General features: G+C 42.6%; 2 protein-coding genes across 2 annotated transcripts in view; one reads left to right on the top strand and one right to left on the bottom strand.

Annotated features, from left to right (window-relative positions):
- Nucleotides 1–1362: 1362 nt before the first annotated feature.
- ddx1 (DEAD (Asp-Glu-Ala-Asp) box helicase 1) lies at nucleotides 1363–8010 on the bottom strand. The gene is made up of 26 exons (XM_068753526.1): nucleotides 7979–8010; nucleotides 7809–7860; nucleotides 7579–7642; nucleotides 7479–7508; nucleotides 7288–7384; nucleotides 6843–6890; nucleotides 6623–6706; nucleotides 6360–6443; nucleotides 6195–6271; nucleotides 6036–6108; nucleotides 5839–5915; nucleotides 5636–5750; nucleotides 5281–5419; nucleotides 5079–5139; nucleotides 4810–4908; nucleotides 4596–4685; nucleotides 4202–4390; nucleotides 4054–4105; nucleotides 3794–3940; nucleotides 3615–3706; nucleotides 3471–3543; nucleotides 3126–3198; nucleotides 2989–3031; nucleotides 2809–2904; nucleotides 2133–2253; nucleotides 1363–1934 (listed from the first exon to the last, which is right to left on the bottom strand). The coding sequence occupies exons 1-26, from the start codon at nucleotides 7992–7994 to the stop codon at nucleotides 1804–1806; spliced, it is 2223 nt and encodes a 740-aa protein (XP_068609627.1). The 5' UTR covers nucleotides 7995–8010; the 3' UTR covers nucleotides 1363–1803.
- A 311-nt stretch (nucleotides 8011–8321) lies between these two features.
- Nucleotides 8322–26208, top strand: part of nbas (NBAS subunit of NRZ tethering complex) — a 109865-nt gene continuing 91978 nt past the window's right edge. The window contains exons 1-15 of the mRNA XM_068753604.1: nucleotides 8322–8415; nucleotides 8855–8906; nucleotides 9163–9199; nucleotides 10768–10845; nucleotides 11340–11387; nucleotides 12262–12305; nucleotides 14833–14966; nucleotides 16203–16336; nucleotides 18302–18400; nucleotides 19595–19733; nucleotides 19817–19882; nucleotides 19975–20103; nucleotides 20483–20546; nucleotides 20960–21153; nucleotides 22576–22848. Of these exons, the coding sequence (XP_068609705.1) occupies nucleotides 8323–8415; nucleotides 8855–8906; nucleotides 9163–9199; nucleotides 10768–10845; nucleotides 11340–11387; nucleotides 12262–12305; nucleotides 14833–14966; nucleotides 16203–16336; nucleotides 18302–18400; nucleotides 19595–19733; nucleotides 19817–19882; nucleotides 19975–20103; nucleotides 20483–20546; nucleotides 20960–21153; nucleotides 22576–22848 (1584 nt within the window). The 5' untranslated portion in view covers nucleotide 8322. The remainder of the gene's footprint in view (nucleotides 8416–8854; nucleotides 8907–9162; nucleotides 9200–10767; nucleotides 10846–11339; nucleotides 11388–12261; nucleotides 12306–14832; nucleotides 14967–16202; nucleotides 16337–18301; nucleotides 18401–19594; nucleotides 19734–19816; nucleotides 19883–19974; nucleotides 20104–20482; nucleotides 20547–20959; nucleotides 21154–22575; nucleotides 22849–26208) is intronic.

Raw genomic sequence — 26208 nt, 5'->3', positions numbered from 1 at the left:
ATCACCATTTCAGGGACGCGATGACTGATTTAAAGGCTCTTCCATTAGATCCCTTCAGCATTTCACCCTGTAACGTTACAAAACACAAACCTTCCGTTGAGCGACTAAGCAGGGACAATATACGTCATGTTACAATTTCAAAACTCTAAAATAGCACTTTTTCGTCCGCATATATGTCAGATACGGACACATAATAGCCGTCGTTATTGACACAGCACGCAGACCAAAAAAAAAAAAAAAGGGAATGAGCCCCTCCATTAAAAACACACACAGGATAAAACACGCGCGTGCACGCACCTCACGTGGACGGAATGATCACAGAAGCGTTCTTCTTACTTGGCAACACCCCGCGTGGTTTTCCAAATAATGTCTTTATATAAAATTATGGCTGTAAACTCAGACGCAGGAAAGACGATGCGACGCCCCCACCGGAAATGCCGATCATGCGCCGAGCGAAGAAACTTCAAAATAAAAGGTATGCAAGACTTGATTTGCCAGTGACCCGTGGTTTCATTTTTACACACATTCTTTACTTTGTTTCTCTTAATTAACCTGCTTGAACTGGCAGTATGTTTTCTTAACTTTAAGCATAATCAATAAGAGCGCAGCTATTTATCACCCGTTATGGAATTGCTGGCGTTTGTTTGTGTTAGAATGATAACTCAGAAGGTTACAGACTGACCTTGATAAATTTTTCAGGAAACGTTACCAGGAAAAAATACTGCATTTTGGTGATGATCTAGAAGAGATCCTGGATCATGGATCACTTTGAAATTTGTAACAATATGTAACATTGTAGTCAATGGCAGCTTTAAAAGTTGTTCCTCAATACGTTGATTGATTATTGACCAATGTTAATGGAATCCATCTCACCTCCGAACTTCTAGTTCAGATCCAGAATGAGGTCAGGAAAAAAAAATATTTTAACATTGAAATCTCCATTTAGGTATTCAAAAAGCTGTTAAAAATGAAAATAAACTCTGATTCACTTTTCATGGTTGGTGTAAACCTAGTGAAGGGAATGAGCTGCTGAGTGGAGGTACACACCCTCCGAGTGCTTTTCAAATTTTTCATGAAACCATTGTCCTGATGCAGGCTTGAATTTCTGCTGAGCTGGAAAAAGATTTTAACACTTAGAGGAATGAGTTTACAAAAAATATATTACAAATGATATCTTCCTTCTGGAAAAGTACCTGTATTTTCTTTCAATCGTCAAAGCACCGACCTCCTCAAATAGCAGGTGGATGGATTATCTAAACCCACTTTTATTCTCACTTTGGAGGATATTTTGCCCTGTCACTTTCTCTAGCTCCCATATCTCGCTGCCATCAAAACAGAAAAACACACACATGCTGGCAAAACTCAATTTAAGCAGAGTACTGCAGTTTATTTCAGGAAAAACAAAACCACTTAAATATCCTGAAGTTTTAACTAAATAATTATATCAATCAGAAAACAACAATCCATCAAATTCAGGATTCACATTACTTGCCAAAACATTATGCCCTATATTATTAATGTAAGTGAAGGCTATATCAATGGATTCCCTCAAAACAAAAGAAGTCCAAAGTATAAACTCTAAAAATATCAGAGAATGAAAGTAATTATAGAGCTACGAGTCCGCTATCCTCTGTAAGCAGATTATAGAAAAGCCGTCTTCTCTGACAGCTCTAAATAAACATTTCATGCAAGTCATCTGTGATCGAATTCAATTCTCTTCATGAGAAACAAACGTGAGGATTTTTTTCTTCTTCTGTATTCTGTTGCAGTGACACCGATAGCGTGATGCTAATCTGGGTGCATTCAAAATGCTCTGAAAAGCTGGTTGGGCAAGTATCCCAAGTGGAGAAAGGAACTCTGAGCTTCTCTCTCCAGGTTTGCCAGCTCATGGACTGTTGGGGCCAGAACATCCACGTGACCCTTGTAGTTTCCACCTAGAAGAGAGCAGCAGGTTTGATAGTCAAGATCAATGAAGAGCAGTGAATGCATCGTGTTCAGCAAAGGTACCAAACAATGTAATTATTGTAGATGTTTCAGCACATTAAGTTATTATTATTTTAATCTGTGCTGCTAGTGGAGCTACAATTGTACAAAATGCTGGTGCAAAGGATGCTTCACTGTGTAACAAATACCTCCCAATGCCCTCCGCTGGCCATAGCTAACTTTTCCATCAAATTCATCCACAGGTATCTTGATGTCCGGCTCACACTGGGTGATGGTGCATTTTAAATGCTCCTCAACTTCTGACAGGAGCTGCGATCAGATGAAAGGCAAAAATGACAAGGAGAATGTGTCACGCTGGGAAGTATGGAATTACGTCATATTACTTTTGGACAAAAACATGCATGTACGTGTGTGTGCTTGAGCTTTCATTGCTGCCAAAAATGAAGTAATTGAAAACACGCACATCCTCCAAAACCCAAAGGTGCCACTTTGGACAGGATGACAAACTAAATTGCTGCTTATTGAATCGCTTAAACTTGAAAGTGACCTGGATGATAAATAATCTCAGCGAGAGATGCTTGTTTAGACCTTTAAGTGAATTCATCATTAATTAAAACGTATGACATGCTGACAGCAGCAGTCGGACTCTGTGTGAAATCAATATGCCTATAATAGCATTGCCATTTGATATGGTACTAGCAGTGATTATGAAAGAGCAAGCGCCCCTCCTACAGTAGCAGCTCTCCACGCGGCGAGATCTCCTATGATGTTATGTAGGATGGGCAGATCGTCTGCTGTTGTTGTGCATGCGTGCGGAACATAAATCATCAACCGAGTTAATCGAGTCCGCCCGTCTTCATTTACCTCTTTTTCATTGTACCAAATGGTGCAACCCCCATCCGACTTGAGGCGGGTGTTGTTGCAGCCTCTGCCTCGGTTTGGACAAACGTGGTACCAAACCTGCACAGGTGGAAAGATTTAGTTCCATTGGCCTTCAAAAGAAATAAATAAAAACGCACCACTATCGTTCAGAGTTCACGCTACCTTCTCCTTCTCCATAGCTACCAAGGAGATGGCCAGGCCCATTCTGAAAGTTGAGGTCCATTTAGTGAACGTTTGGGATGCAATGAATTTAACTTGAATAAATTGACATGACTCTTTCAAGCAAACCGCCTGCTCACCTCTCAGCTCTTCCAACTCTGCCGATACGATGGACGTAGTTCTGCTTCTCGTCCGGCAGGGTGACGTTAATCACTGCAGCAAACCCACAAAAAAACCTTTTTAAAATGATGATTTGTTTGCGCCTGTTCTCGTGATCTACATGACGGAAAAACGAGTGCAACAAGCTTTACTAATAACGTGGCTGTTCTTGCTTGCTATTTGCAATAAGTTAATTTTACATTTTGATCCCGTCTCCACTTGGTCGAGTGGAATCCGTGCTCCAACGGTTCTGAGCCGTTTTGCTAGTTAAATAATCGTTGTTAATGTTGAGGCACATTTTAATATTAGGAATCTAATATTCATACCGTAGGGAACTCCGCGGATGTCGATTCCTCTGGCAGCTACGTCTGTGCAAATCAAGAGCCTCACCTCTTTTCTCTGAGAACAAATGAGAAATCTTCAAACAATGCTCTTAAAAAATGTCACCAACCAAGTTTTTGTCTTAATACCTTGAAACGCTCCAAGTTACTCTTCCGTTCATTGGGTTTACGGTCACCATGGAGACAAACGCAGGACAACTGGTGGGTTTTGCTGTCTGGACCTAAAGAAAAATTTGAAATTTCACTATTGCGTTCATGTAATGGAATATTCCCGTAATTAAATCTCCAGTTCTGCCGACGCCTCCTACCTCCCCCTTGCTGCTCAAAGTACTGTTCCATGTTGTCACAGTCAATCTTGGTGCGACAAAAGATTATAGCCTGATCCATCTTGTGTTCTTTGATGGCTCTCACCGCGTACTCCCCTTTCAGCACCTTAATAGCTTCTGACCACATTTCTATAACGCACACAAACATTCCCGAATCACAACTATCCAGGCAAATCAATGTGATGTTCAATGATTTATTGAATTAATCAAATACGGACAATATTAAACGGTCCAAAGAGTACCTGCAGAATTGGCTCCTGGTCTGGTGTTATCTCTGGCATGAACTTCATCAGTCTATTCAACGCAAAAAAGACAAATATAAAAGGAGAAAACTGAGAAAAAGCAGAGAGAAAAAACAACATTGCACTTGGCGGCCAAAACGAAACTCACTTGGATGTGGTTCTTGCCCAGACGCTCCCAGAGGCGATCGCTCTTAGGGTTAACGGGTACGACCACGTGGTGGACAGTCTCTGGGACAGAGTCCTCCCCCTTCAGGTCCACCCAAGTGGGGAAATGCATGATGCGCTCAGACAACTTCTTGACGTCAAATGAATGCAGTGTAGCTGAGCAAACAATCACCTAGAAAAGAGATTTGCAACAAATGCGCTATCAAGCAGTACCTGCAGATCGGTCGCAACAAAATAGCGGCGCTGGAATTATGAGACACCTTGAAATAACAGGCACGAATGCGTTTTCGAAAACCATAAAAATGTCAACTAGCTGTCCCAAATCCTGCAGTAAAACCATGAATCATGCAGTGGCGAGCACCAGAGAGCAGCGTCACCTGCAGTCTCTTGCCATCAGAAGTGACCTGAGGGATTTGGCTGTGGATCCTGTTGATAAAGTCTGTGTAGCCTGCAGACAGCAGGCCATCCTGTGAGACAAAAGTATATCACGACAGAGCGCTCTGTAAGCAAAACAATAAATGAAAGAGAAACTTGCTCTAAGAAACACAAACTACTCTAGGATTTATTAAATTACTCTCTGCGTTTACGTACGCATTCATCCAGGACCAGAAAGCGGACTTGGGACAGACTGAGTTTCCCAGTGGATATGAGGTCATCCAGTCTACCGGGTGTTCCCACCACAATATCAACCTAATTGAGACAACATGAAAATAAAAATTAGAATACTGGACAGGCAGAGAAACTAGGCAGAGAGACAAACAAATTAAAAAAAGTTAGATTGAACTATTTCCACTCCTTTTTAACAATAAACTTAACTTAAAAAAAAAAAAAAAGATAGTTGGGGACTGTCTGTGCCATACCCCCTGTTCCAGAGCAGCCAGCTGGTCTTTGGCAGCCACGCCTCCAATTACCAGCAATTCCCTATGATGAACACGGAAATTATGATCAAACTTTGGCTCTATCTGCTGGTGGAAGACCAGAAATGCACCCCCCCAAAAGAACAAATGAGATGGGTCGTAGTCAAACGTCATGCTTTTATGTAGCTGAGCCAAACAATTATACCTGAGTTTGGGGTTTTCCACGTATTTCCTAAATTGCTTGACATTGTTCAGGGTTTGTTCAGCTAATTCTTTAGAAGGTTCGATGATCAGAGCTTTGGGTGCGTTGGATGAGGCGTTCGTTTGACTGACTTTGGCACTGCCTGCACAAAAAGCAGAGACAGTTAGTCATCACTGAGGCATAAACCATTTGTGGGTTTTTTCTGGTTCTATATTCATAGTTTAATCAACACGGGCATTAATGCAGCCCTAATTTTAGTAAATTAAACACATTTAATCAACACAGCAAATTATCTCAGGCTTTCCTCTCACAATTACTTATGAATGTTTCGGTGTAAAATATTGTTGGTTTCAATCACCGGTCTGAGAAGATTTGACTGTGTGGCCCTCCGTCGCCTGGTCCAGGCCAACAAACCCACTCTTAGGGGCATGTTTAAAGTCTTCCCCTCCAAAGTTAAACTTCAGCTCTGCATTCTGTCAGATGGAAAACGAGAAGGGCAATTTCCACGATGTTATTCTGGAAGCTGTTTATTTCCTTCCCCCCTTCATATTGACGTTATACCTTAAGCACACAGGAGGCAAAGAAGGGCTGGTCCCTCACATGCAGAGGGATGTCAAATGCAACGCCCAGGTCATTACCTACAACAAGGAAATTGAGAGAAAGGGGCAAGGCAAAACAACAACACAGGTTACCTTATTATTTACTCCAAATGATCAACAAAACCATAATAATAAGAATTGTTATAACTGATACAGCACCATTTTTAGAGAAGGAAATTTGGCCCTTGTCTCGATCCAGGTAGCATCCGATGGTGTCATGCATGGTAAACTCCTGCAAAAAGAAAACAACAAATACACAAGTTGAAACTATCCTCACAGTTGTTTGTGTAGCTAACATGCTCACTCATTCACTGTCACCTCGCCGTAACTGTCAAACTGCTTGTTGTTGGATTTCTTTCCAGTTCCACCGAAACCAAAACCATACTTGTCAGTTCCTTCAACGAAAGACAAAATACGATGAGACTGAATTTCTGTTTTAGAGAAAAGAAATCTTAATATCTTAACGTTACTAGAACACGATACCCAAGTCCAGTGCTGCCTGACTGGTGGACCAGCCAACACGGCACAGACCCTGGTCATGGCAGGTCAGCTCGTAATAGTACTTCCCTGGACATAAGAAGACGTGGACAAGCACGGAGGACAGTTGCTACAAACATAAAGACACTTTAATAATATGTCTATCACATTTTGTTTGTTTGTTAGAACGCTATGTATGTTACCTGTAAAATATATATATTTTACAATCTAAAGTAATTTTAAAATGTAAGTAACTGTAAAGCATATACCTTTGGTGACCCCCTTCGTAGAGCGACAGCCATGCCACTCTTTAAACTCTCTGCTCTGGCAGCAAAAACCATCTGGACTGATTGCTGTTGGTTGAAAGTGACGATGAGAAGAGGGAACAAAAAAAACAACAACAACAATCTGAGATGTGCTGCACGGTTGAAAGCGATGAAACGGGTTTCCAAACCGGGTTGGAACGTGCTATTATTGTTCCCATCTTACCGAAGGCAGCGCTGCGGTCGTAAGGATTCATCTGCCAATTGTTAAAAACTGAGACAAAGAGATAAACAAAGCAGGTTAAACAGACAGCTAGTTGCGAATGTAGTGAGCGAATAAATGTCGGTGGTCGGTCCGGAGGGCCGATGGCGCGAATCGGCAGCCTCGCTTCTGTCAGACTGCCCCAGGGCAGCTGTGGCTACAGTCGTAGCTTCACCACTATACACTCCATATTGTATGGAGTGAAAGAATGACGCACAATGTAAAGCGTCTTTGAGCGCCTTGAAAAGCGCCAAATAAAACCAACGCATTATTACTTTCATTCTTTATTCTACTAATATGGATCCTAAATTAAAATACTGGCCTGGTTAGGTCTCTTAAACAGAAATCTGTGCAGCATTATGACCGTGGTTTATCCATATCAACCAAACAAGTATTAAAATGTCCTCACTAGCTCCTCCAGTCTTGATGGAGGCTCTGCCCCTCTTGCCCTCCTGCTGGTCCTTCAGGGTTTCGTATACAATCTGGATGACTGGGATATTGAAGGCCTGAGGATGACGAGTATCATGCTTAAGCTTGTCGTTCATGATAATCGGTCATTTGTTTGCAATCATACAATCGCGCACTAATCAAAATACTTACACCCGTTTTGCCACTGCCAGTTTCTGCTGCCTAAGAAACAAAATGGAGATGTAAGATTTGCCGTTTAGGTTCCGAGACAGAAACAATGAGGGTGTTTTACCATGAGCACATCTCCTCCACCGAGAATAAGGGGAATGGATTCTGCTTGGATGTCTGTGGGAAGCCTGAAAGCCAATGTTTGAAATAAATAAATTAAAATCACGCCATTTGATTGGCTGATCTGGTGTAACCTTAACATGGAAAGACGTTATAGCATAAGCATAATTTGACATAATACTGATGATGCGGTCAAATCAACAGCCGCGTAAAAGGGTTTGCGTTGGAACTTACAGCCAGTCGAGCTCTTCCACAGCCTGCGCGATTTCAGGCATAACCCCCATTTCTGTCAAAAAAGAATGAATAAAATATAATATTTATTACACTTACGTATTACAGTATGATAACGTGCAGTAGAAACGAACGTCACATTGGCGTTAACGCGATAGGAGTACAATTCCTACCTGAAAACGCTGCCATCGCTGCTTCTCAGAGTGCAACTCAAACGGAAGTGACGTATCCGGATTCATCAGCTTGGTGCAACTTGTTTCACCGACGACTGGCAACGAGCCTTATTTATTAGTTCCGGATAGCAACTCGTTTGTTAAAAACAGCAAACCTGAACATCACACGTCTTATTTGGGGCTACGGGAGAACACAATCCACATATTATTAGATTTTATGCTATTGGAATAGCCATAATAAATAAATTTAATTACCAATTAATGAGAGTTTCCAAACGCGGTTCCCTGTTATATTTTGGCCCGTGGCTGTACCCGTAGACTTCTGACGGCTAGTCAAAGTAAATATGGCAGAAGAAAGTGGAGTAGAAAGCGAAGAGGAAAACATCCTATACGATTTACTCGTCATTACTGAATGGCCACCAGAGACCGACACTCAGGTTAGTCCGTCTTACTTTTAAGATTATCTGCAGGTCTTTAATTTCTAAAACTACTAATCTGAAATCAAGTGATCAGCTGTAGAGGTCCGCCACTGAAAGCCACGTAGCAGCGACATGATGCACGATACATTGCTGCCATCATAATGTCATTCAACATTTGTTTACAGTGTAGCTTGGCTTTAATTATACCCTATTATTGCAGTGGGCTCTTAGGTTTTATTTATAGGACAGCCTACATATTTTTCCTTTAGTTAGCAAGCCAGCTCCAAAGTGTTTATGTCCACTGTATTCGCCTGTTATAAGTTATCTTAGAAGTAGGAGAAAAACGTATCAATGACACGTTAAGTTCAAGTTCAGAATCAACCATCGATAAGCCCTGAACAGTCCTTCGTTTGTGGGAATAAACTGATTGTGAAGCTCATCTTCCTGTCATTTGCAGCTGCGAAGCAACAAAGAGCAGGACGCCTCACTAATCACAAAAGCAGTAACAGGTAAGATCACTTCAGGTCTTATATGCAATTGTAATATATGGAATTGAGCAGAAACGAAGTCCTCCCAAAGCTTTGTTAATAATTCTCCTAAAGGCTTTTAATGCTTTTAAAGCTCTGGCCTATTCTGAATGATAAGAATATAACATATGAATGAATAATTCATTTATAAAAAAATAGAAAATTTGTCTTATTATGAATGCCATCTTATATCAGCCTGTTCCCATTATGATCTGCAACTGTCCTACATTTCTCACAGGGCCATTTCGGTTCATCTTGCATTACCTGTGGTACAGGTAAGGTCATTATTTTTACGTTGGAGTCTACTGTGCATGTTTTGCCAATATTTTGACAGTTTAATGGCCTCGTATGCAAAGTGAAGCTGTGATTCATCACGGTTTTATACACAAACGTAATGTCAGCATGCTTGTGTTGAAATGTACAATAAATGTTGAGAGAATATGTTTCTGTGCCACTGACTCATGAAATAAAATGTAATGAGGAGTAGTTTTACTATACTGGTATATTCTATAAAAAAACTATGTAAATGTTACTGAATTTCAGAACATTTAAAATCTACGGGTTTATTGCTGAGCCATACTATCATCACTGTAATAGTTTATGATCAAAAATAAGATTTTCTATAAAGGCAGATTTAAATGTTTGTCTCAAAATAACTTTCTACTTGTGACAGATACGAAACAGGTTTAACTTTTTTTTAATGTTGTATTTTATCTTAAATAGAAATGTGAAGTGAAGCAAATGCTTCCTGGCGTTAAAGATTGTTGGAGACCTACAACATCTGTGGCTTTGTGTTGTGTGATGAAAGTGCACATGTAAGAGTGACCTTTTATTGCGCACACATGGCTAATATTCCCTTTGTTCAATCAGCAGCATGCTTTGCCATTCCTGTCAGGTGGATGGATTTACCTATCCTGATCCGTTAACACAGAAACATCTGATCTGAATTTCATTTTTTTTTTACTCATAAAAAATGAAATTATAAACAAGTGTCCATATGTTTGTTGAGCGTGTGCATCAGTTTGCAAAATATTAGTGCAGGACAACACATTGATAAAAACCCTACTTGACTTGACTGATCTGTATCAACACACACACACACACACACACACACACACACACACACACACACACAATGCTGCATTCCAGGCGTGCACTTCTATGTTTGACGCAGTCCGAATCATTGACCTATTTTGCCCTGTTCTTACTGCACAGTATTTTTATTACAAAACACAAAAAGTGTAGGCCGACTGTGTCCAATATGTTGAGACATTTGTTCTTGTTGTCAGGGGAAGAACAGCCATGGGTTGTTCTCTGCAGAAAATAACAAAGGTACAATGATGATGACCTTGTGAAAGCCCGCGCAGTCAGAACAGGCCATTATTGGAGTTTCTGCTCAGCCGCCTTTCCATGCAAACCTGGAAAATGTATTTTGCAGAGCTCATGAACTGAAAACTCAGCTCCTCACATCTACATTTGTTTGACAAGTGAAAAAGATTTCACAAATACCTAATTTTGTATATAAAAAATAATGAAATAAAATAAATTCAAATTTCTTCAAACTCAAATTAGCCCAATGTTTTCAAAATTAAAATTTTATTTTAACTTGACTTGAAATAGCTGTTTTGTTGACTTGATTTTTATTCACAAAATTCTTCATTCAACTTGGTGTGCGGTGAATTAGATTTTTTTTGTGTGTGGCACCAATGTATTCTTGACATTCTATAGTGTAAACGCTCTCAGCAGCTTTGTGCACAGCTCTGAGGACCCGACTGAAATTATTAGCGTTTTAACATCTTCTAAATTTATTCATATTCTGCTCTTGTGGTTTTGGAAACTTCAGCCCCTCCAGCTCGTCTCTCCCTCCCGGCCTCGTCCGTCAGGCAAACAAGCAGATCAACTGGCAGCTGGTTCTTGCAAGGTGCAACACACGCACACACACACACACACACACACACACACACACGTGTGGCACTATCCTCCCACTCTTCTGATTCTCTTCTCTCTTTCTGTGCATCATCTAAACCAGTCTTTTTTAATTGCCCTCATTAAGTCAGACAAACCAAGTAGAAACGCTGCGCTCTATTGGCTATTGATCCATCCATAAGACGGAGTTAAGAGAGGGCAAGTGATTTTGCTTTGGCCTGACCTTTTTAAGTACCAGTACTATTGTTTTTCCTGACTTGATGCCATTGCCTTTATCTCTTTTCCAACCGAGTCTCTTCTTTCCATCATTGTCACGAGTAAATGTGTCCGACCTTCTTTCATCCTCCTAGATGGTCTTCGTGAATCGGATTTTTTAAATACTTCCCTTCTTTTTGTTCCCCGTTCAGCCCACGCCGTGCGCGTTTGCTGTGTTTGCTCTCTTTCAGCGCTCTCATTCATTCCTGTCCGTTCTCTCGTTTTCCTCCGCAGTAATGGAAAGCTGCTGGCGGTGGTCCAGGACCAGTGTGTAGAGATTAGGTAATTATTGAAGTCCACCCCTCCGTTTGAGGCACTTTGTCTGTGTGTGAATTGGCGAGACTTTTAATTATGCATTGGGGTGATTTATCACATCGCCCTTTAAATCGGCCGCAGCCTCAGCTTTTAAATGAATGTTTCTTTAAGCGCCAGTAAGACCAGTTATAATGCACTAAGTCATTTTAAAATCGCGGGAGTCAGTTTAGCGTACTCTTTGCGGGCACGTGTACAATACTTCAAGCAATGCAAAATGAAACTAAAAAAAAAAGTGTGTGTGTGTTTGTGAGAGGGAAGCGGGATAGCGAGCGCGCCCGAAGAATGCCGGCGCATGAGGGTATTTGTGTTCATTTTGAGTGCTTGTAATTTTCAGACGCAATCCAATTTCCCCCCCTTACACAGCGAAAACGCACTCACTCAGCAATGCTTCAAATGGAGCAACATTGAAATGGAAATCAATAGCAGTGGACCCGGTGTACAAGTACATCGCGCTCTCTAAGGCTAACAAGCAGCACGTTCTGAAGAGCGTTTCCCTGGTCGCACACACACACACACACACACATTTTGTCATGTAAAGCAAGTTCCTCTTCACTCAGTTCTGAGTGTGGCCCAGCAGATCCAATCCACCCGCTCCGCTCACAGTGTCCCCGTGTCCTTTGTGCTTCAATCCCGATGCTTTATAGCCTTGCCTAGTGGCGTTTGTCGGTGTGAGTGGGTGTTTAGTCAGCGCTAGGGCTCATCCACTGACTGCCTTAAGTCTCTGCCTGATCCGTTGGGTTTGCAGCGGCTCGTCTGGCTGACCTTATACAAGGGTCAGGTCTGTTTATTTCTAAGTAACCCTTTCTCCCCATGGCACCCTGTCTGTGTTGTCTTTCCTCAGGTCTGTGAGAGACGACTTCGGATCAGTTATTGGGAAGTGCCAGGGTAAGAGTTTACGCAGGTTTGAATATATATGTTACGGTTACAAAACAGCACTTTAATAAACGGCATCAAGGCCAAACATTAAGTTTGCGAACATGATTAATCCGATTTAACAAGCCACATAAATGATGATACCTTTACGGGATGATGGGAATGTTATGTTGTCTTTGTCTTCAGGCTGAGTGAGAGTCCAGACCACTTCCAAATAACCGATGGCATGTTGTCCAGAGCGTACCTGCCTAAACTATACACATTAGTGTAACCATTAGTGCTAAGTAGTTGCAAGGTTGACTTGCTGTGGTGACGAGGAAGAAGATGATTCTTAAAATATATATATATATATATCCTTAGCTTTTGAGGACATTGTGAGTTTACTGTAACTCAAATTCTCACATTGTCAAGCTCTTAATTAGGATTTACCTCAAATGATCAGGTGTTAGATTATTGGAATAATATACGATGTATAGAACACTACTTTGTCACATCCTTTGACTCTGAAATAGCACATGAAAGGGCCCTGCTACACGGCTTTTCCTGATCCATGCATCAAGCTCCAGAAACTGCACTGAATGGGAATGGATTTCCCAGCAGTAGGTGGGGCATTTGTAAATTGTTATGTATTGGCTTTCATCACAGGTATTGTTTAATATCTTAATAATCCGAATCCTTAGAACTAAGGTGTTTCCCTAAAACGCCACACACAAGATGCTCCAGTCAAAACACAAAAGCCACAGCTGGATAAAAAGCCCAGATTTAAACTTGTGTGTCTTTCCTCTCTATTCTCTCTCTCCTCCTTTCATTCTTTATTTTCTTTTTATCTTAATCTTTCCCACCACTCCTCCGTCTCTGTCTCATGCTCCATTCGTTCTGCATTGTGGGCTGTTGTTCTAAAACGGTTCGGTGGAGACTGTGGCTAGCACTAGCCCTTGGGCCCTTCTACTCCCCGGCCCACCTCCTGGTTTTCATTCCATTTCATCTCTCATTTTACTTTTTGCTTCATTTCACGGGGATTTGTCCTAATGGATTTTGCTTTTGATGGAGGATTGGGCACATTGCAGCCTCTTTTCGGTTGATGTGTGCAGGTGAACACGTGACTGGAAACACACCTTTGTATCACTCTCTCTTTCTCTTCTCTACCCCCTCCTTCCTTCATGCTCCGTTGAGAGTGGAGTTGACGCCCATCCCTGTGTATTATTCACCAGTGTCGAGCTCTGGTAAATGCATCTGTCAGGCTTTAGATGGAACGCTTCTGTCGGGTCATTGGTTGTGCCCCCCCAACTTTGACACTGCCAATTCCCCAGCTCCTACAAAAAAAAAAGCCATCTATGTGGAAATGGAGCCCTCCTAGCTGTAGAACAACGCACCGTACACAATTCATAATGGCACGATATAGGAAGGGGAAACAAAGTGAGAAAATAGAAGAAAAAAATATTTTAAAATAGGGAGCAATGTAATAAAAAAAAGTCGAGGTGATTCTTGGTACCTATTGCTCTGCTAATGGCTCCATGGTCTCCTCAGCTCCTCCTCAGTCGAGTCTCAAAGGTGCGTTAAATTGCCTACTTCCTGACGTGCTCTGTGATACCCAGGCCTTAACGTTTTGAGAGCTATTATTTCTCTCAGTAGGTGCTGAATTCATTGTTTTTCACTCCCATTCTCTCTCTCTCTCTAACTCGGTCTGCCCTCCCACTTCCTCCCTCTGCTCTTCATTTAAAATTCTGGTCATACCACATCTGACGCCTCCATTCGTTTGCGGGTATATTGCCCACCAGGGGGGGTTTCCAGCCGCATTGCTCAGGCAAGAAATCCGATCCAATAAACGCCAATAACGCTGTTATGCGATATCAACTTAAAGCATTACGTCCTTTTCATAACTTTATTGCTTCGCAGACACAGCACCTCTGGTGGCATATTATGTTTCATGTTGCTGTCAATTGCAGAAACCCAATCCCGTGCCGAAGGGTGTGCTTGTTTGCACGTTGCACTTGGAACATTCGGTGCTCATGATTACGCAACAGAAATCATTCCCCGTTTAGCCTCCATTGTGTTTAATTCAGCACAGATTGGTTCCAATCTGCCCCACGTCTTCGATCAAAGGGAACTATGACAGCAAAGCCTTGAGAAAGCAGCAGTGGGGGGGGGTGGTATATTTTATAACCGCTATATGGTTACACTCACAGCGCTGCTGAAGCAGCAGATTGGTAAAACAGTAGCCTATACTTCAATAGAAACTGAATTTACGATCGCCATTCTCCTCACCCCAGCTTGCACCGCCTCTCCCCGTGAAAGTGTGTGTTCAGCCTTGAGAGACAGTTATTTACATGCTTTACTCCAGCAGCCTTCACAGATGTATCGGATAGGTCCTCAGACACACTCTGTGGATTCATTTTTACATCCTGTCCCTTCTGCAGGGATTATTCACAGGATTTCCTGATCTTGCTTTAGAAGGATTCCTTGCATCTCTTGTCTTGTTGCAATTGCAGTCTTTGCTTGCGTGCTGTTTAAGGTGTCTCCCCCCCCTTGTCTGCTACAGTGCCAAAGGACCCGAACCCCCAGTGGCGAAGGGTGGCGTGGAGCCATGACTGCACCCTGTTAGCCTATGCTGACAGCACCGGCACCGTACGCCTTTTCGACCTCATGGGCAGCGAGCTTTTTGTCATCCCACCGGTAACTTGAAAGCACTCCCCCTCCTCGACCTTTCCTCTTTTACATGTAGTGATTACAGTTATGAGTGATCAGAAGAGATAGCATACGCTACCTCTGTGACGGTGCGCTCGACCTAACATGAAGGGATGAGCAGACAGATTTTGGCTCGGGTCATATCTGATCCTGGTGATGCGCTACGGCAGGTTAGACCGTATTTGAAGCAGGCACTAAGATCTAGAGGCTTCTGAGCCCGGTCAGACCAGCTGAACCGCCCTCTGCTCTTTCATCGCAGAACACATTTTGAGAGCGCTTTAAGCTGCTTGCAACCTTTTGAAGAAAATGCCTCTGTGTCAGACGGACTCTATTCTCCATTTATTTCTCAACGCTTTCTCATGCCTTTCTTCTACCAACTTCGCTCATTGCGTCCCTCCCGTCTTTAAATTTTTTACCTGTCCCTAGATTCTCCTCTCATGCTCTTTTCTACAATTTCTCCCATCATTGCATGTCTGTTTTCTCTCTCTCTCTCTCTCCCTCCATCTGCCATACCCCACTTTTTCTTTAATGTCCTTTGTTTCCTACATGTTATCATTCTCCCATTTCTGTCCATCATTCCTCCCATTCCGCTGTCTGCCCTGTCAGAAAGGATGAGCAGGGAACCTCCTGAGCCACACTCCTATCTGTGATCTTCCTTTCTTTATCGCAGCTCTACTTTGTTATGCATCTACGGTGTGTGTGTGTGTCTGCACACTCCTTCCTGCAACCCCTGCTCTGCTCGACTGCTTCTCTTGTTTCTGTTGCTGTTAAGTGCACAGCCTGGTGACGCACGGCTATTTCTGGACGAGAATAAAACGAATAAATCTGACAGAAATTATGCATGAATCGAAAAATAAAATAGGATTTTCAACTCCTCCCTACCGGCCCCTATCTCTCACTGTCTCTCTCGCTTTTTCTTTTACGTGTCCCTAGATTCTCCTTTGCCCTCTCTTTTGTTCCCCGCCTTCCTGTCTCATCATTTTCTTCCTTTCTGTCTCCCTTTAATCTTTTCCAATTTTGTTATTTTATGTTCTTTAACAAATGCTTTTTTTTTTGTTTTTTTTGTTTTTGTTTTTGGTAATGTGCCCTTGTTGTTTATTCAAGTAAAAACCGAACGTGGGCACACACAGATCGCGAATTACACGTATTCCTTTTGATTTTCTCCACCGTTTTCATCAGGTGCTTTCACACGGCTCTTCTATTAACTCCCCTCTGTTGATCAAGGTGGTGAGTTTTCCCGGGGATTTCAGTTGTGCAGTGGCGGGCCTGATCTTCCTGGAGTATACTGCCAGCGCTCGGTGGTCCGCCGAGCTGCTCGTCATCACTTATGGCGGCGGGCTCAAGAGTTACCTGGTCAGGTGAGAGTAGAACGACTTGACAAACACGACTCAAAAAATATGGGTTTTCACATCTGGCATTATCTTTTAATAAACACACCACAGTTAAATATTGATTACTATATTCTAGGTAGTCAGTTCACACTGAACTCACTTCCTTCCTTTTTAAATACATGCACTGCATATTGTAGATTTAACATTTGGAATTTTGAGCTCCCTTTAAATCCTTTACGTTCTCAGGTTCCTCAATAGTTTGTCCATCTCATGCATCTCATACATCATTTGTAAGGTTGTACTGACATTATAACTCACATCCACTCCTCTCAGAGCTTGAATTCCAACTGAAGCATGATCTTTTTTTACCCGCTGCCTGTCCTTGGATGGAGCAGCTCAGTCTTGATCAGCGCTTTTGCTTGAAGTGCATTCAGCATTTCCCCATTTTATTTTTAGTATTTGTAAATCAGCTTCTCCTTCGACTACAACTTTAGGTCTTTCATTAATTGTAAAACTTTTTTAAAGATATTCCAACTCTGAAATTCCAGCAGTCATCCTTTGTTTTTTTTTTTTTTTTTTTTTTTTACCTGTTCCATATCTGGAGATTTTCCAAGCTGCTTTATTACCATCTGATTTAAATGCATGTCCTCTGTATTCTACTCTCTGTAGGATATAGCTCCCTGTTTGTGGGATGACTTGATGCCGCACCCTTGTCTATACTCAAGCCTTACTGGCGGTGATGCATATCTTTGAATTCCCATTGCACCACTTGCCAAATCATATTTATTTTTATCTACACTTTTTATTTTCAAGGTTTTTTTGACATACAAACATGGAAGACAACAAATCACCCAAGCAACAAAAGGGCACCAATTACATAAAAATAATATCAAAATATATAAAAATAAAATTACAAAAAAATGGGGTAATCATGGGGGGCAATCAGTCACAGTCTCCAAATCTTATTCTAATGCACATGTGGAAGATTTGGTGAATTGCGCACATCCTGCAGCAGATGCATGTTTGTTTGCCTCGTTGCTGTCCACACCATCCCATTTAATGTGGCAATATTTAATTATCATTATTTCAGAGATATGTCCCATTTAATATTGTATGGTTTCTGCAGGGGCACCAAGCCTTGGTGTGCTGACATGCCGTGACGTGAGATGAGATTGCGCCTGTGGGTTGAATCTTGATCAGACGCCATCCGGCGGTCTAAGACTTCCCCTCAATCTTGTGTGCATAGTGATGTTTGCAGAGAGCGGGCGGAAATACTGATTTATTGTTTTTATTACAGGCAGATAAATGGTCACGGCTGCCCTTGAAGGCATCAGGGTGTGACTTCATGTGTGCGCGAGGATATAATTAAGATCTGCGAGACATTTGCACCAGATTTACTCTGGAAGTGGTGGCCTGTTTTTCAAAGGTTAATTGTCAGCGGGGCGCTCAGACCCGCTTCCTCTTCATTTGACTGCATTCCAATATTGCAGCTCCAACACTCTGAATTAGAATTTCAGCATTATAGCTGAGCCAGTAAATTACTTCTCTTGCTCTGTGTGTGCCGGAGCTGTTCTGTGTGTTTCTGCGTTCACACACACACACAACTATATCACTGTGGCTCAAAACATCCAGAGCTTGTGAAACCTGATGAATCTTTCATCTGCTGCTTCTGTGCACCTTTCTTTTCTTTTCTTTTCTTCCCTTTCTCGTTCTCTTTGTGTGGGTTACATTGCAGGAGAACATTTCCCCAGCACCCTTTCTACTACCAGTCTAATTTAATTCGCCCACTTAGATTGGATTATATATATATATATAATTCCCCTCTGGGATTATTAAAGTATTCTGATGATTGACTCGCTGGAGATTACATTTCACTATTATCTAATAAGCTTTGTCTTATAATGAATGCTTTACACCAGTTTTCATGCTGTGATTGTTTTTGAGCCAGTTTAATTGCCGTAGACTTTTGTGACAATCCTCTTCCTCTCTCAGTGTGGGAACCAATCAAAACTTCCAAGAGAACCACAGCTTCAGTTTCTCTGCCCATTACTCCCACGGCATCACCGCTGCCATTTACCATCCCAGTCACAGGTTAGTGAATCGTTGCACATGAACATCGTCAAAGTCGACTGTTGGAAAAATAAATATATTGAAACAAACATTTAGCTTTAGTTTGATAAGCGTCAACATAAAGTAAAGATGTATTTTGCTTGTGGGTGTGTGTGTATATATAATATTAAGAATTGGGAACAGGTATTATGTCCGTTAAGTTTAAGTAAGTACCATACAGGCATGAGATGTTCCATTATTGAATGTGACAAAGGGGTTCATTCAGGGATAAATGAATCAGTCACATGCAGTGCTGGGATTTACTCTTACAGTGGTATAAAATATGGCTAATTATGTCTGGCTAATAACTGTGACCTTACAGTTTTCACCACACTCCCCAAGTCTGCACAAGCTAGATTCAGTTTGGCCGGTGAAGCTTGGTCTGGCAGCTTAATGGATTTTGGCAGCTACTGTCAAGTGTTTGCCGACTGATGGATGGGATGAAACTTTAATGATCCCGGTGTGAAACGTCAGCCAGCAACAGAGAGCGTAGAAGAGTGAGAAGAAAAGCTGAGTATAAAGAGAACCGTCTCTACAGCTGGTCCATTTGAAAAATTGGTATAATGAGGACGATATAACATGTTCGGGTTGAGCTGGAAAGTATGGAAGTGATGTTAATGTGATGAACAGATGGGACCTAAAATACACAGCAATGTTTCCAGATGTGCAGTCAGACATTATGGTCTTTTCATTATCTGAATTAGAGAGGAGTTAACATACTGCATGCACATGCAACGTGTGCAGATGTGCGCTAAGGATGCTAGAAGTAGTCTAGCTTCTGTTTAAATGAAAGCTTATTTCGCAATATAGAGGAAAAGTGGATTGTTGACACAAAAATGTACTTTCCATCAGTGAACAAAATCACGATCAGCTGGTTGGTCTGAGTAAATGTCCAGGGATGCACTAGGGGGCAGTGTTGAGCTGAGCTTCATTCACGCCTCCTCCCTTCTTTTCCTCTGCAAAGAACCCCTGAAAGTTTACCGTGGTCACTGTGGCATTGTGTGTCCCTTCCTTATATCGGCTTGGTCAATTATTCCATTCGTCTGAATGAATAACTTTTAAATCCACGGCGATGCTAAATGGTGCTTAAGTAGAGTTAATGCTCACCGGTACTCTGGCTGGCTCCCTGGCCGGAGGGTGAAATCACAGTGATCAACTTGCCTGCCTTGTTGTCAGGTTGCTGCTGGTGGCGGGCTGTGAGTCCGGGGATGGGGGTACGTCCGAGGCCTCGAGCTGTGGGATCACCGCGTGGAGGATTCTCTCGAGCTCGCCACACTACAAGCAGGCCAAAGCCTACGAGGACAATGTCAATCCAGTGAGGGACACCACAGACGTGCTCATGCGTGTCCTCTTCAACACTCTCACTTACTATCGTCGCCTCCTCTCTTTGTCTGTTAGAATCTGAAGCGAGGTTTCATCAGGATCCCTAGTTTCGGCTTGTTTTCCAGACATGCAGATGAAAAGGTAAACGGCTTCTTTTCGGTTTCCTCAATTATAATGGAAAAACACGATATAACATATTTGGTTAATTCTTTTATTCATTGGGTTCTGCCCAGGATGGCGTCTTCCGCATGAGCCTGAGCCCTGCTGGCACCCTGCTGGCTGTCATCCACTTCTCTGGGTGCCTGTCTGTGTGGGACGTCCCCTCCCTCAGACACAGGGCCACATGGCACCAAGACCGACAGGTACACCTCCAAGCGACACGTTTCTGTCGGCGTGGACGGCCCTGCGTGAATTTTCTCGCACTGAATCCACCAGTGGGCGGTGCAGTTATGTGTGCCGGTCATATTTCATGCATTAGATGCTTGACTGACTGTATTAATGTAATATCTCTCTGGTCCGAGTGTGAGAGTGTGTTTGCATCCATTAGACAGGAAGCGAGGTTGCTTAGCCAGAGTTGGTATTTACAGAGCGTTTAGATGATTCATGCAGCATGTGTATGTGTGTGCTGCATCATTGTGTGTGTGATACGTATTAACAGGGTTAGCAGGATGATTTCTCCCCCTCCACCCGCACTTATTCTTGTCCTCCTTTCCTTATTTGGTCCCTCCATCCTCCCTGCAGCCAGGATTTGAGGAGATCAACCCCGAGTGGAAGACATCGCTGGAGAGGAGAAAGAAAATAAAAGGTAGTTTGGCCTGGAGGACCAAAGACTGCAGAGTTTGTTGCTGACACAGCAGTGCACGCTGGATACAACTTAATGATCTGTGACATGTCTTATTCACTGAATCCTATGCTTATTTTGACGTACAAATGTGTAGTGTGTGAGAGAGCTAGCGGATGTAATTTTCTGGCACAGTGTGCATGTGAGAGTCTGTCTGTTTGTGTACTTTTCCTGACGCTTTTGGGTCAGCTTGTGTGAGCAGTAATCCTTGTTAGTCCCCCCCTCTTGTATGTGACAGATAGATTTGCCTCCATTTGCAAAAATAAATGAATAACAAAATCATATTCCTAAAACTAATGAAAGCATTTACAAAATGAATCCCCTTTTCTCTTTTTTTTTTTTAACTATACCCTCGTGTCTCGTGTCACCTGTGCCAGATAAGGAGCAGTACTATCCGCTGGTGGATGTGAACTGGTGGAGCGACAGCGTGCTGATTCTGGCTCGCTGCTCCGGTTCGGTTACCGTCTCCTCCGTCAGGACGCTGCGCAACCTGCTGGGGAAATCCTGCGAGTGGTTCGAGCCCTCGCCTCAAGTCACCGCGGCACATGACGGCGGCTTCCTCAGCCTGGAGGTAAACGCCGATAGCGGGAGTCGTGTGTGGCTGAGGAAGCAGAAGGTGTTTGTCGTTTCCGCTGCAATAATAAAAGCAATGTTTCAGACAGTTTTTCAAATGGCCTGTTGAATTTGGTGCAGGCATTGAACCTGGCCCACTATGGACTGGGAAAGAGATGAGTGTGTTGATTCTTCTCTGAACTCAAACGGTACTTTTGAGAGCTAGATGATTTTTGTAAGATCTTGTAATATAAATTATTTGCATTTAACACGTTGTGCTGGCAGCTGATGTGATTGGATGGTTCATGACGAATGAAAATAAACCCAAAACCTTGTGTGTGTGTGTGTGTGTGTGTGTGTGTGTGATGGCACAAACGTAATGATGAAATATGGGTCCCTTCTTGATTCTCGATACTCTGATGTTGCATCGCACACCTTCCTTTTAGAGAGAGAAGCAAACAGAATGAGCGACGGAAAGAGACATTTCTTTGCCAGTCGGCTGCCAACATTTTGGAAAGGTTTCATCAGCCCCCCCCCCTCCAGCGTGGAGTGGGAGACGACGGGCGCCCTTGTTGCTGCATCCACAGCTGTGTGTGTGTGTGTTGAAATCCTTGTTGAAATTGCCAGCAATGTGTTGCTGCGTGGGTGTGTGCATTGGGTTTGTATCGCATGTATGCTTCCAAATTCCAAATAATTTTTACCTTGTGGATCGCAACCGTGGCCGCATGTGCTTGCGGCTCCACCTAGTGAGTCGGGAGAATGTATGAATGCAGCAGAGTGGAAGCTGCTTCGACTCATTGATTAACAGGTGCTAAAAGTTTTATGAACCCTGGATGGGAGCCTCTCTCATAACATTTGTCCCTTCTGAACTAAAAACCCCAGCGGGGCATCTCCACAAAATATGAGGACTTACTGCAGATGAAAAATGGACAAATAATCCTCCCCCCGGCTGAAGCAGTCATGGAAATGGAGAGCAGGGAAAGACCGAATGAAGAAAGCACTTTCAACAACATGCATTAAGGTTTTTCTATGGAGCAGCTTGACATTGATGATGCTCTATGTTTCAGACAGTCTGCTGATTGGCCCCGAGGACAATAAATTGTGTGTTGACCAGTTTTAAACACAGCTATAGCGGATGAGTGAACTGTGTTGCATTGGATTCTGTGCTCCATTTTTCCATTCAACGCTTTCTTGTTGGCAAAGAAGTGACCAAACTCGCCATCAGAAGGTCATTCTTGGCAAAAACTATAAAACTGTCCGCCTTCGTCGATGGAAATGTGGATTCCTCTGTTTGCAGCCCTCTTGTTCCTATTTGAGCCAAACAAGACAGACTTTTTTTATGTAAAACGACAACATTGGCTTTATTATGATCGCTGTCAAAATAATCTGTTAACGTAACGCCAGTGTGTGTGTAAAATGGCGTGTTTTATATCATCCCCAGTGTGAGGTGAAGCTGGCTCAGAAGCGTGGGCGCCTGGAGAGCAGCCTCAGCGCGGGGCCCAGTGAGGATGAGGAAGGCGATTATGCGGATTCCGACTCCGATGAAGAGTCTTCAGCCAAAGCCCGTTACTTTGGCTACATCAAGCAAGGCCTGTATTACGTGACGGAGATGGAGCGGTTCGCTCCTCCAAGGAAACGCCCCCGCACCGTCATCAAGAACTACCGTCTGGTCAGCCTGCGGTCAACGACACCGGAGGAGCTGTATCAGAGGAAGGTAGGAAACTAAGCCGACTCGTAAACCATGGCGTCGCTTGGTTATTGTCTCGGCGAAGTCACATGACATGTGACTTACGTGTGTTGCAAGGAATAAGTGAGCAGGAAAACAAATGAATGACCACAACTGGAAGAAGCATCTTGGATTAGAATTGAAATGTCAAGTATCTTCGAGTTTACCATGAGACTCTTCATGCCTTCCTTCTCCATAATTTAGCAGCAGCTGTTTGGTCGCCATCTGAATAAAAACGGGCCAATCTGCAAACGTGGTTTCTGACGAAATGCATCCTGTTGCCAGCTCGGTAAAAGCGCTGTTGTTCTCTTGGATCGGCTCCGGAAGGCCGTTGAGAAGAAATGAAAACCAAGCAAAGATGTTCAGCCTGCTTTGAGGCTATTTCTCAGTCCCAGAGGGGGGGGGGGTCTCTCAATTGCTAATTGCTACATTAGAAATATGACTGTTGCTGTTGCTTGCTACAAATTGCTGTAAAGACAACAACATGGTTCATCACAAAGCTCAGCACCAGCTCTCGACGGGCCCAAGTTTGAGCCCTGGTTCATTAGTCATTTTTATGACCCATCATCTACTTCCTTCATCGTCACTGTCATCATCATTAAATGCCATTAGTCATCACCGACAATCCTAACAGTGGAGAGCTACAACGTAATATATCATTATTATCTCTCTGGAACACTTGGTACCGGCAGCACTTCCCCAGCTGCCGCTGCTCTCCTGGCGAAATTGTTTTTCCCCGATCTTCTATATGCAAGCATGTGTGTGAAGAGCATGCAGACGCTGTGTCTCACACACACACACACACACACACACACACAAAGTGAGTCAGGCTTGTTTCCTCAAGTCGGCCTCTTCTTGTGTTCAGAGGTTTGCTGATGTGCTCGCTGGTGCAACGCTGCCGGTGTGAACGCCGCACTGGCAGCGTTGCTAACAGTTTTATTAGCTGAATCCAGGGAGAGAACGAAAGCGTTTTTGAAGTCCTCCTACGTGAGGTTCAGCTGTGTGGGGTTCTCTTTGCCCTCGAGGAACTCCAGTCTGCTTAATGTGTTGCTTTATACTCCTACACACACAGAAATGGATAGGCAGTGTGTCAGCCAGCGTGCATGCACTCGTGTACGTTCACACACATTGAGTGGGAATGCAGAAACGGAGGTGTCATGCTGTGAGATTCAATAAACTTGAGAGACAAAGATATGATGCAAAAAAATCCCTTTTAGTGCCAATTTACATTGACATCCAGGCTAAGCCTTTTGCATATTAATGTTACCAAGGACAACTAAAGCTGCAGCCAATGAGAACGAGCCGGTAAGAAGGCTGAGGGCCTTATTTAAACGCCGCATAGTGTGGTCTATGGTGGTCTATGGGTTTCTGTTCCAATCCCTCCTGCTGATAAAATGCACATAATCTGAATAGAATAGATGGAACATGTAAAGGGGTTGTATTTTGTCTATGAACTAATCAGGTTATTTTTTGTGTTTAATATCTAATCAAACCAACGTGGTTTCCCTTTCCCTTTGAATGCCATGGGTGTCTGACTATTCATTATGATTAATAATGAATGGGATACAGGTGGAGGAAAAAAAAGACTAATTTAATGAGCATCTCCCCAGAAGGAGGAACGGCCCACTTTTTTTTCTTTTCTTTTACGAGCCGCAGCAATTTAGCTGATAAGATTACGTAAATCTCGTGCTATGACGGCAGGATCAGTCAGGATTTACTTCATGTTTGTAATTCTGGAGGACATTCAAAAGGTGAAACATGCCAGACTCATAATATTGAAAATGTTTGGAGTTAATATTCAGCCTGACATCCATTAAAGCTGTTTAAAAAAATATTTAATTCAGAAGCTAATTAAATTTGTTTTAACTATTTGAGTGCCATACGTTTTTTTGAAACCCAGTCACTGCCAACCCTGACATTGAAATCTGCCTTTCTTCAACGGCCAATAACTCCAGAACGGAAATGGTAGGAACACACTTTTTTTTTTCTGATGAAAGAAGAGACTTTAATCTTTTATTTGGTATGTTTGGTGTGTGCATAGTCATAGTAAAGAATATTATGTGGGGCTTGGAATATCGGGGAAAAATGCGCTAAAACTGGGGCACTCAGCTGAGCTGAAAATGGCTGGCACTCGATGAGTTAATTTTTTTTCAACTACAGATTCTAAATTTTACACTTAAATATCTCCTGATATTAGCTTGCATGGAATCATTGAACGATTTTTCAAAGAAACTCCACACATTTATTCAAATGAATTATAAATGACCTTGTTAAAGGAAAATGTTACTGATTCTATCTCGTTTTAAAACGTACACATTTCTGACGGCACAAACAAAATGCTTCAAGCATAATTTGGGTGCTTTGTGTGAAGAAGGCTCGCGTGTGAGTTGGAAACGGAATGACAGTGATGTGAGCCGAGTGCTGGCTGTACATGGCAGTGCGCTCATAATGATAGTGCTTGTAGTTCGATGCCCCAGTTATCACATCTGCTACGTTTTCAGCCTAATAGCCAGAAAAACAAGGTTTGTTTGTGCTGCAGACTTTTTTTTTTGTTGAACCACAACTGCAATCTTCTTCTGTCGTGGATATTTTGAAAGCCCCCCCCGCTAACGGCTGTCTTTGTTTAATACAGCTACTTTGATTTGAGATCTGACCTCAATAAATTAATGTGTTTAGACTTTGCTATTAGCCTTAGCATGAAGAGTAGAGCGGCTTAGCTTGCTGTCATGCCAAATGAACCCAATGAACACGATAAAGACATCTACTAAAACGCAGCATGGTACTTCTGAGTATTTATGATCGTTTCCTTTAGGACTGTGTGCAGCTGTTAATCTGGCCTGACCGTTGCAGCATTATTATTATTGATTGGAGGCAGGCCAGATGTGTGTGGAAGTCATTCGGATTCAGTCTCCTTCTCGCTGCTTTCTCCCTCCTTTCACTTCAGTCGCTCCCACATACATAAGCCCTTCAGCCATTCTCCTTATCCCACCGTGACGGACCCGATCCACGCGGTGCAGCGTCGTATTGCTGCTCCACAGATTGAAATCTGCACGTTGAAGCTGTTCCATAATAGATTTGACGAAAGATTTTGGTAGCGCCATACTGTAGCTTCCACACTGGTGGTTATTCACATTTTAATTTCTTTAATTCTTCATCCTTCAGAATGGTCGATATTTGTTTTAAGTACCGCTGATTTCCGTTGACTTCCATTGACTTCTTTTTAATAAAGCAGCGCATGAAGGATTGAATCACGAATATAACCCTGATTAGATATTAGAACATTTAAAAAATACATGAATATGAAAAGAATTAAACTGCTGTTCATTCATTTAATTTGATTTCTGCTTA

This window comes from Brachionichthys hirsutus, chromosome 20 (assembly GCF_040956055.1).
Source record: "Brachionichthys hirsutus isolate HB-005 chromosome 20, CSIRO-AGI_Bhir_v1, whole genome shotgun sequence".
NCBI lineage: Eukaryota > Metazoa > Chordata > Actinopteri > Lophiiformes > Brachionichthyidae > Brachionichthys > Brachionichthys hirsutus.
This window is presented reverse-complemented; position numbering and strand designations above follow the sequence as displayed.